We start from the raw sequence: 11,349 nt of genomic DNA on the forward strand, positions 1-11,349 counted from the left end.
ATATAGTCATATTGATAACAATCAAGGTAATAATTGTCCTAGGTTGGCTCCGTCTGGAGGGAATCTTCAGCCTTGTTATCTCGTGGACCGTTTTGTACACAAAGTACAGACACCTTGTCATCTCTGGTGCTGAATCTACTATGTAGTTCAAGACGGAAGGAAAGCGACAGGTGCCTCGAAGGACATCGGTCATGCAAGGCAGTTCCCGCCACTGGCCACGGCAGTCCGTGGGTGGGAAGGGAGCGCCTGATGTGGAACAGGCCTGGTGGCTTCAGAGGGACCCTCGGCGTTCCCGGAGCCTTTGCCCGAAGCCGCCCCCTCCCTGCTTCAGATGAACTGGCTTGCCTCTCCGTGCAGCAAGGTTGGCTTTGTCAGAAGAAAGTTTAATCACTTTTAAATGGTGGGGAGGCTATTAAATTTCAATGCTTGGTTAGCTGGCCGAGGGCAGGGAGGCTCCTCTGTTTTCGTGGGAGGCTAATGGCCACCCGAGGGAAAGAGGGTGGCCAAGGGGTGGCTGGGGGGGGGGGGAGAAAGAGCTGGCAGGCAACCGAGAGATCTCTGTCTGTGTTGCTTTTCTTCCTCTCCTCAGACACACACGTTGCCGGATCAAAGCCATAGACCTTGGAGACAAAGGCCCTTTCTTTGCCCTCTCTGCGTTTCTGGCAGGGCCCAAAGCAAGGCGGGAAGGTTGCCCAGTTCAGGCTCGGAGAAAAAGAAGGGAAACCAGATTGTGAAAAGCCGTGGGGTGTTTTCTCCTCGAAAGGCTCAGCGTCTCGCCCTGCGCTTGCCTTCAGGCCAGTGGAGCAGAGGAACTCAGACTCTAAGAGCTGATGGCAGGTCGGGAGGGCAAGCTGAGGGCGGGGCAGGGGGGGCAGCTGGCATTTGAGATGCCTCTGCCGGACCACCGGGGGGCGCTGGGCAAATCGGGTGACTGTACGAGGTACACCTCGTGGTAGGCTGAGGTCTGGGTAAAGTTATTTCGCTGGCCTACAGTTCTGGAGCATCCCCTGCCCAGCATGGCCAGCAAGTGTCATGATAGGGAATTCTGGGAGTTATAGCCCTCCCTCCCCAAAAGTAACTTTTCCAAGGGCTGGGGATGTCTGCCAGAGTCATCTCTCCCTACGGATGAACAGGGCCGCCATTTTGAAAGGGGTGGTCCCCTCTGGGGAATCTAACCTTTGGTCCTGCGGGCTGGTTGCACAGAAGATGTGAGACGTCAAGCTATGAGAGAGAGAGAGAGAGAGAGAGAGAGAGAAAGCGACGGAGGTCCCAAGGTCACCCCGTCAATTTCACCGGTCGGTTGGAAACTAGAAACTGGGTCTCCTGAGAAGGCCTGTTCAACACTCTGAACATGATCCCACCTAGGCTCCATCTTTGTATGGGCAGCGCTGATGAACGACCCATGATCTTGGGAGGCAGGGAGCGTTCCAACGATGGAGGCACTCAAAAGGGAATTGGACCACCCTCGGTCCGATGTGCTTTGATTTGGATTCCTGCCTTGACCAGGAGGATGGACTCCATGGCCTTAGAGGCCCCTTCCAACTCCGTTATTCTCGCATCCTGTGATTCTAAGCCATGACACCGGCTTCCCTAACCCTGGGAAGAGAGGAAAAGGCCCGCTTTCAGCGGGAAGGCCTCCTTCTCCAGCGACCGAGGGAGGGAGCCTCTGTGCAGCTCTCATGACGGGATCCCTTTATAGCAGCCGTGCGTGTGAGTGACCCCCTTCAGGCATCTACCGCGCTCGAACAGGCACTTCCCTTCCCCTTCTCCTGCAGTGATGCTTCTCTTTCAGCGGACGAGCATCCTAACAGCCCATCATCAGCTAGAAACCGAGAACGCCAATTGGAGCCCGGCAGCCTCGCTGCTCCAATCAGGGCAGAAATCAGGGGATGCAGCTGTTGCCAAGGTTCCCAGCGCCTCCGCTGGACCAGCCCTGACGACGTGGGGGCTCCCCCTTTTCCCCTCCCTATCAATGCACCCTTATTTTCTATTTTTGCAGAGGGGGCCCTAGGTCCCGTGTTTACATCTCATGGGAGGAAAGCACATTTTCACCTGTTCGACTGAATCCCTGTGGTTTTTAAAGCGACTCCTTAAGTTTATCTTTTGATTCCTTCCTATTTCTCAGCAACCCCCCCAAAAAACATTCTTGCTTAGATCGCCCTCTGGCGGACCACGGAAAATGAAAGCCTGGCCCGGCTGGGTCAAACCTCGCCGATCCTCAGCAGGGGTGGGCAACGTGTGGCCTTCCAGATGCCTTTAGGCGACATCATTTCCCATCATCATCCTACACTGCTGGCTGTGTGGGCTGGGGCCAATGAGTGAGGCAACATCTTGATGGCCCACGTCTGGAACGTAGAAAGCTTCCATTTTGCGATTGTCACTCCCAAAATCTCCTTACCAACAGGGACTACCACTCCCAGATTCCACGGCCACCATGGCCAGAGGCCGGGCAAAACAGCGAACGTGACCACGGTCTTCTGCACATGGTGATTTGTGCGAGGAAGTGCTTTCTCCGACCTGTCCAGAATAGACTCTTGATTTCAATCAATTTATATTCTATATAGGGAGAGAAAAGGGAGGCTGGGTCACCTCCGGTCGTGGATGTTTTCCTGGTAGGCTCCTGCATTTCACTGTGGAGTGGACGAGTCTTGGGGTGACCACCTGTTTTCTACACTCCAGAAACTGGGGGGGGGACACCAATTTGCAAAGCAGAAAGTGGGGAAGCTCCAGGCTGTGGGTCCAAGGTGAGTCTCTTGCACTCAGTCCAGACCCGGGCTACTCTCTCACTCGCTCTCCTCCGAACGACTGGCACGGTGCGTTAGTGTGTGTGCCAGCAAGTTGATCCGGACTTAGTGCAACCCTTTCCAGGGTTTTCCATGTACAGGAGTTACTTAGAGGTGGTCTTTTTTCTTAAATGGGGGAGCCCTGGGACTCCTGTGCCGTTTGCGCAAGGCCACACAGGATGGTTCTACTTGCGGGAGGTGCCGTGGGGGATCGAACTCCCAACTTCTGGTTCTGCAAGCCACAGAATCAAAGCACTGAACTATCCAGCCAGCTACTGGCATTATATATCTATCCATCCCTATTCTGCCCCAACCGGACACCTGCCAATTTGATTTTATTCTATTCAGTCATTCAAACGGTCTCCACGGGTGCACCCATGTTAAGACAGTTGCAGTGAAAACCCACAACAACGCACCTTGCAGAGCAAACTCGCTTCTTACACCATAAGCCTTCATGAGCTAGTAGGTACATTGCAGGAAAGAACTATGACTCCCATTTGGCAAAGTCACAGGATCAGGATCTCTCTACCAGAGGTGTCATAGGTTTGTGGGAGATGGTTGGACTACAACTCCCGGAACTGTCCGGGATCAACAGTTATACTAAACAGGAGGACTCTGGGAGTGGTAGTCCCAAGACCCTTGCACCTCTACCCCTTCCAGTTTCTGCATTTCCAGCCCCTCGAGAGTATGGACACCCCCCCCAAAGCAGCCACGCACGGGTGTGCACGCCCCCAGAATCTGATGACCGGGCCTTGGCCTGGGAACGCTTGACGTCCTCAAGAGAATTAGTGATGTCAAGACAGGGTTACACAGAGCGCCGGGCCGCCTTTCGGGACCTCAAATGATGTTCATTTGAACACTTGAACCTCAGGGTTTTGCTTCTGAGGCGCTTCAATTGTCGTTTTGATGGGGTGATGATGTCGGGCATGGAAATGCTGCTGGCGGGGCCATTGTGGCGCCGGGGGGTGGGGGGTTAGGGTGACCCAGAGTCATGCGAAGGACCTCAACAGGCAGTATATGAAAGCAAGAAGGAAAGAAGGACGGGCACAACTCAAATGTATCGAAACATTGACTGGTGTTATAGAACAGATGCAAGTTTTAACCCAAAATGGCGCAGGATGTAGGCTGTTCCTAATATTGCCTTTTTTTGTAATAATAATAATAATAATAATAATAATAATAATAATAATAATAATAATAATAATAATAATAATAATAATAATAATAATAATAATAATAATATAATTTATTGTCATTGTAAGTATATACGCAGTATACCATACAACGAAATTCACAGACACCCAGAGACCAGACACATGCACACACATAACATTCCCCAAACACTCCCCACCCACTAGAAGTCCCCCACTAAAAATACAAACATAGCTCTGATGGGTGTGATTTCTGAGATCTGCAACTGCTTATAGTTATTATTACTGTTATAGTTATGCTGATTGTTATTATTCTTATTCTTAATCCTGAATAAACGCAAATCAGAGAGTAAAGAATCGCTTCCAGTGGATGCCCTGACTTCCAGTTTGAGCAAAATAAAAAAGAAATGGGGAAGTCTTTAAAGTGGTAAAATATTCTTTCTTTCTTTCTTTCTTTCTTTCTTTCTTTCTTTCTTTCGTCTCTTGCCTTTGGTATTTACTTCCGAGTAGACCTGCCGATGCGCGCTCCACGCGCCCGCCCGCGCCGAGATCCCAGAGCGGCCAGCAGGGGGCGAGCGAGTCCAGCGGGACGTGCGCGGGGACCGCGAGCGCATGCGCGCTTCGCCCGCCCGCCCGCTCGCGGCGATCCCTCGGCGGCGCTTCCTCCCGAGCGGAGCCTTTTCATCCCTCGGCGGACACCGTAGCGGCGAGACGATGTTTGCGGAGCTGAGCGAGCTGCTCGGGGTCTCCGTCGAGCAGCCGGAGCGGGTGAGGGGCGCGTTCGGGAATGCCGAGCTTGGCTTGGCCTTCCTCGCTTCCCGTCGTTCCTGTGTATATGGGGGTGGGGGAGAGAAGAGAGACGCGTTCGCTCTCCCATGATGCAGCGCGTGCTGTGCTACGGAGCGAGGCATGCTGGGAGTTGTAGTCTACACGTCCAGGGCATGCCCTGGCTTTGCTGCAGTTTTCAGCTGAACTGGGAGGGTGTTGAATTTTTTTTTTTGACTGCAACTCCCAGAATCCCTCCTGTTCAACCACAAGGTTCTAATTACTAAGTAAGGAACGAGTTAATAACTAGTAGTTCGTTATTAGTAATTGATTACACTTCAGCCCAGGAGGGAGAAATGTTGGGCTCTCAGTCCCCACCAGCCCCAGCTGGGATGCCTAGAGGTCAGGATGATGGGATCTGTAGGCCGGCAGCCTCTGGAGGGTACTCGCTCCTTTTTTTTTTTTGCAATCAGTAGGAAATCATAACAGGAAGGGTTTTAAAGGGAACCTTAAGCATGTGTCCCCGTAAGATTGTTATGTCAGCATTAAAACATTTAGCAGTCTCCCCTTTGGGTCAATGTCATTCAGGAGTCCCGGCGGGGTGCAGTGGGTGGAGCGATGGCCCCAGGAGGCCTGGGGTTGAGTCTCCCCCCCGCTCGGCTGCGGACACTCACCAGGGGTGGGCAAGCAAAACTGCAAAAACCGCTCCTTAAATCTCTCGCTCACCTTGAAAGCCCTTTTAGGGTCGCTCTAAGTCGTTTCCGACTTGATGGCACACAACACACGGTGAAGGTCAGTCTGAGCCAACCTGTCGGAATCCTTCCCGAGGTGAGTGAAAAGGTTCACTAAAACACAGAAGTTGGTCGCTTTGATGCGTCATCGTGCCCGTTTTCACGCAAAACTAAACCCGAAATAGAATCCAGTCCAAAGGCAGTGCCTGATCCCAGGAAGGCCACTCCAGACCAGACTCCCTCTGGCCAGGTGTTGGGTTTTATACCTCTCTCTCTTTTCACCCCCACCCCCCCTCTCTTTTGCACTCTGTCTTCCAGGGCAAGCTCACTTTGCTGTGTGCCGCCAACACAGATGCCAGCTTCCTGATCCACCATTTCCTTTCCTTTTATTTGAAAGGTAGGCAAGCCAACGGCTTGGGAGTCTGAGTTGTGTGACAGGCCAGCTCCCAGGCCCCAGAGCTTGGCACAAATGGGATGCAGATGCCTTCAAAAGAACAGGAGCCTGAGGCTGAAATTCCGTTCTTGATTGGGTCACGTCTTGTGGATAAGGCACAGAACCTGGACATTTTTATCTTTTAGGAGTCTAACTCCCAGCCAGCACTGGCCCCTTGCCCTGTTGGTTAGCCGTTCTTGGAGTGGTCATTCGAAAGGGGGGGGGAAACAATGTTCCCAAGCTTTGCATCTGGATAGCTCCTCTATACACATCTGTTAGGGTTGGCCCGGAGAAGTACAGCATGTGCCTTCGTAAATCAACATCCCCATGCACACATGTTTATTTCTTAAGTAGAATTTTTCCAATAAAGGATGAATATGAAACTGCAGTTGCTATAAACACAAAGTAAAATAGCAGCATAGGGAATTTGGCATAAAAATTAAGCTGAACAAACAAAACCTTTAAAATTAAAATCTTGAGAGTCTCAACTCAAAGGTCCAAATAAATTTTAAAAAATTATAATCATGGGAGCACCATGAGCATGTCAGACTATCACAGGTTTTCATCTGGCAAGGGGGAATAAAATGGGGGCTATCCCTCCCCCCATCATCTCCTTTGTCATTTGACAAATTGTCACTTGTTGAGCCGTTGGGCCCATGAATTCTAAAGACCTGAGTAGCCCTTCCTTGCGTTTGAAAAATGTTAAGACTGTCAGAACAAACAAAGGAGCAAGTAAACAAGACAAAGTAAGATTATTTTGGATCACATACGTATCTTTGCAGTGATCAGAAAGCAAACCTCATCTGCAGCCGAGAGGATGGTGGGGAGTTTGTGTCGTATCTAAAGGCCGCTTTTGCTTCCCCATAAACTCTTCCAGCCTGGTTCTGTTTTGACATTTCACTCCACGGGTGGGGCTGGCAGCTCACTGTCCCCTTCAGCATTGTTGTTAGGTGCAGGATTTGTGGGAAACGAGATGGGGGAAGAATGGCTGAGAAAGCCCTTCTCGCACCGTGCTTTGCTCCTCGTCGGTTTTCTGTTGTCGCAAACTGTTTTTTATGGCTGACCTGCATAATAACAAGAAAGTGGGTGTCTTTGTCATTTTTTTCCAGCTGGCTGCAAAGTCTGTTTCATTGCTGTTGTGCAGTCGTTCAGTCACTACAGCATCGTCGCCCAAAAGCTGGTAAGTGACACGAGTTTTAATTTTTTCACCAACTACCACACTTTGACGTTTCTGGCACCCACCCATCCATCACCCCTCACCTGAGAAAGCAGGCTCAGCCATGGGTGAGATTTCAGTGACTGCCTTTAATGTAACTCAGAGGAACATGTTCAGAGGAACATCATCCCCAAATGGCATGGGGATAATGGGAATTCTAGTCCCCCAACAGGGACGTGGTGGAGCTGTAGGTTAAACTGCAAAGCCTCTGGGCTGCTAGGTCAAAAGACCAGCAGTTCGAATCCACGCGACGGAGGGAGCGCCCGTCGCTTGTATCAGCTCTTGCCAACCTAGCTGTCTGGAAGCATGTAAGAATCTGAGTTGATAAATAGGTACCACCTCGGTGGGAAGGTCACGGCATTCCGTGTCTAGTCACGCTGGCCACCTGACCATGGAAACTGTATTCGGACAAATGTTGGCTCTACGGCTTGGAGACAGCAATGAGCACCATGCCCTAGAGTCGGACACGACTGGACTGTCAAGGGGAACCTTTACCTTTACCTAGTCCCCGAACAACGGAAGCGTGTCAGATTGCGAAAAAAAGCCATTGTGGGCCCTTAATCAGGTGGGAACAGGCTGAGCAGACAACTTCTCGGTAGGCCCTTGGGGAGAGTGAAGCCGTGTTTCTTCATTCCCTCCAAGCGTGGATCTGAGATGTTGTTTTTTTTCTCTCTCTCTTTTTCCCCCTAGGGAGTCAGTCTGACCGCAGCCAAAGAAAGAGGCCAGCTTGTGTTCTTAGAAGGGCTGAAATCTTCAAACGAGGTCTTGTTTGCTGAACAGCAGGAGCCAGCTTATGCTAATCCTTTCCAGTTTATCAGGTAACCCGACTTTGTTTCTGGAAGTGGAAAGGGCACCGTGTGTATCTGTGAGAGAGTCTACTTTTCTCAACACCATTGGGCAGACTTCAGTCTGGATCCAACCTGGTTGGTCTTCTAAGCTTCTTGGCACGTGACACGGTGGTGGTAAATGTGAAACATCTATTACATTGAATATTGGTAAATGAAAAATGTAGATCCTTTGCCTCGGTTTGGCTCGTGTGACATTCTTGACGTAGTTATCCGTGGTGCTTGAGTTACCCGGTGGAGGGCAGAACGGCAGGTCAGGGCCATGAGGTAAAGAAAGGGTCGCCATTTATTATTAACTGAGATGGACTGGTAACAGGCAACTTGGTAAACTTTGTGTTTCTGGCGACATAACTGCCTGTGGGAGTGTGATTCAGCCGTCGTTTTTCAGGGAGAATATTCTGCCTAATGTAAAATGAAACTTAGATAGACCTGGGGCTGCAACACCTTCAACGTTGTGTATTTGAGCCCTGCAGTTGTGTTGCTTTCTACCATCCATTAGGGTTTGTCAGTGTTTTAAGCCGTCTTGTACTGTATAGTTAACTGTCTGTGAATTCTCGTATTTCTTCTTTTTTTTACACACTATACTTTTTAATAGACCTACCAGATTGTGAATGTTCTGTTTTAAGCTTCTTGTGCCATGATTTAAATTTCTCAGTCAGTTTTCACTGTTTTGAGAGACCAGCTCATTGTATATGACACTTAGCAGATGGAACAATTTTAGATAAGTATATTGTGATATTTGTTATTCTCGATCCCAGCGGATTCACCTCACATTTGCTGCTTACCATTTACTGTCTGCTTGGATGGTAGAGTGGTTATCCTCTCTCTTCTCCCTCCACCTGTTGCAGCAGAGATGGTTCAGACCTGAAGGTGCTGTATGAATTTGTCCGGAAATCGCTAAGCCCCACTTCGGTCGGAGAAACGTGGAGGTGCCCGGTGCTTATTGTGGACAACCTGGGGGTCTTGCTGAGCCTTGGTGTGAAGCTGGTGGACATTCTTGATTTCATCCATTACTGTAGAGTCACAGTGAACTCTCAGCTGAAGGTATCCCAGTGGCAATTCTGGTTGTGCTAGAGCTTAATGAGAACAGGAGTCCAAGGGCAGAGGCTGAAAAGGTCCTAGATAGGCCCCTTGGCAAGAGGCTTGCCGAGATGAGTCGAGGAAATAAAAGGCATTTCCTTGAAAGAAATCATCCCTGCGTCTTCTTGGACTGTCGTGTAAAAGAAGAATCCGGAATACCGTTCCTTATTGCCTAGTTCATTTCAGATAGATCAATCCAGGTGGGATGCAGAAACAGTCTAGTCAGGGGGGATCAAGGGTTTTGCTAGCCACTCCTGCTCTGCTCTGAAACGATGGCCGGCAGGTTACCAGCTTCTTCCCCGTCCTGTTTTCTGGCTCAGGGCAACGTGGTGGTGATGGCTCACAGCAGGGAGGATTCGGAGGATGAGGAGAACGAGCGGCTTGTGATGTCCCTCCGTCACCAGAGCCACCGACTCCTGTGGGCGGAAGGGCTGGCTACGGGCTACTGCAAAGACGTCCACGGACAGGTACGCCCCTCCTCCCTTGGCTCCCTTTCCCTCCCTGCAGGCCTTTGAACCAGGAGCTGAGCATCCTGGCTGAATTCCCGGCCCTGTCTCTAGATGTTCCCAGTTCTGGGCTTTTTCACACTGCTGGGGCTTGGACTTGATCCGCCTTCCCAGTCTGAGGTCCTCCCGGTCTGCGGGGGGGGGGGGGGAACAACTCCCATCATCCCCCACCCACCCACCCGTGGTGCCAGTTCGGAAGAGTTGTCGCCCCCACCTCTGGAGTTTGGCCTCCTGGGGGAGACGTCGCCTCTTCTCTCCTGACCTGTGATTCCGAAACATCCACGCATGCCACTGTAACCTGTTGGAGCGATGGTTCTGTGACTCTTGCTTTCTTCCAGCTGTGTGCAGGTTTGATGGATGGTCGGATCCATTCTCTTGGGAAACACTGGGCAAGGAGTGTTCCAGCGTTTTCATGACGCTGCTGAAAATATTCTGGTGTTCATGCATATGGGGAGGGGGGAGGCCTGTTCAGAGTATGGGGCTGGGCTCTCCTTGCTGCTCCTCCGTTACCCCCGCTTTGTTAAACCAGAACTAAACTCAAACAACCCTTTCCCTCTTTCTTTTTTTGCCCCAGCTAACCATCCTCCAGCGGAGCCCCTGGGAGGCCGAAGCTGAGCGGGACCATCCACGCATTTATCAGTACAAGATCCAGGACAGAAATGTCTCGTTTTTTGCCCGAGGGATGTCGGCCGCTGTGCTGTGACTTGGCTGAGGAGCTTTTTTTTAGGGATTCAGAGGCAGACCGAAGGGGCCTCTTCAATGCAGCTGGGTTTTCCAAAGGACTGGGTTGTTCTCACAGCTTCTGTTCTGACTCTGGTTCCCCCCCCCCGCCCCCCCCTTGGTTCTCTACCAAGTCCTGGTGAAGAGATTTGCTCTGAGCTGCTGTGAGATTATTCAAAATGAGGAATGAAAGTCTGATCCTGATTCTGCAGTGGTTAAGGTGACTTGGTAAAAGCCGCTTGTGATCTGACCCGAGTCAGATCCGAGCTTTGGAACCTGAGTCCAGTGGCTGATGCCATTAGTAGGTTGGCCAGTTCTTCTAAATTAAATCATTCTGATCTGGACAGAGCCAAGACTGCCCTACCCCGACCTGGATCTGGACTACAACTTCCATGTTGTCTGGAGATTTGGGAGTTGTAGTCTAGCCCACCTGGAGAGTGCCCGGTCAGGGGAAGGCTGGCCTGAACAGCCATCTCTGTGTCAAGGACTCCGAACCAGAAACATCAAGGCACGCTCACAATGTTTTCATTAACGTCCATTAGTTCAGTGGCTCTCGGCCATTTCCACCTGAACTTCCTACCAGCTACTCCGTAAGAGGACTTGGGTCCCACCACGGTAGAACAAAAACACTTACTGCAGCCTTTTCCCAATCGGGTCCTTTCCTGGGGAGAGGTGTTTGGCTCCTTCTGGGTGTTTTGTTACTATATCTATTATTTATGTTAAGTTGTAAAGACATAAAAAAATGCAGCTGTACTGTTGGGAATAATTGCACGCGAGCAAAAACATTACAAGTTGAGAATTGAAATACTATCCCATGGAAGCGTAATTGTGTAAAATACAGATATAACAGATTTAAAAATGGGAGTATTATTTTCAGGAATAAATTTTATTGCAGTGGCTAAAACACAAACCAACAAGAATTTCCATCATTAAGTGGTCTGAAACCACCACCACCCCCATGTTCCGCCGAGACCTTTTCCGCATCCCACTGGAGAGACACCACGGCATTAAATAAAATGGCTGGGGGAAGTCAAGGAGAAAGGAAGTATTCTGGGTGTGGTCCTTTCCTGTGTGTTCCTCTTTGTGCCGTCAATCTTGACGGCTGAGCAGCTGTCGGGC

At 50.5% G+C, this 11,349-nt stretch overlaps 1 protein-coding gene across 2 annotated transcripts; it reads left to right on the top strand.

Moving 5' to 3' along the window:
* Window positions 1–4,418: 4,418 nt before the first annotated feature.
* On the top strand, window positions 4,419–11,089 carry ELP6 (elongator acetyltransferase complex subunit 6). 2 transcript variants are annotated; one of them, XM_020800265.3, is made up of 7 exons: window positions 4,419–4,702; window positions 5,749–5,827; window positions 6,973–7,043; window positions 7,770–7,897; window positions 8,776–8,968; window positions 9,325–9,471; window positions 10,085–11,089. In XM_020800265.3, the coding sequence occupies exons 1-7, from the start codon at window positions 4,547–4,549 to the stop codon at window positions 10,211–10,213; spliced, it is 903 nt and encodes a 300-aa protein (XP_020655924.3). In that variant the 5' UTR covers window positions 4,419–4,546; the 3' UTR covers window positions 10,214–11,089. The 2 variants fall into 2 exon arrangements, with proteins under 2 accessions (XP_020655924.3, XP_020655923.3); XM_020800264.3 differs by having other exon boundaries at window positions 4,420–4,702; window positions 8,773–8,968.
* The last annotated feature ends 260 nt before the right edge of the window (window positions 11,090–11,349 follow it).

The sequence above is a fragment of the Pogona vitticeps genome, chromosome 6 (genome assembly GCF_051106095.1).
Source record: "Pogona vitticeps strain Pit_001003342236 chromosome 6, PviZW2.1, whole genome shotgun sequence".
NCBI classification, from domain to species: Eukaryota; Metazoa; Chordata; class Lepidosauria; order Squamata; family Agamidae; genus Pogona; species Pogona vitticeps.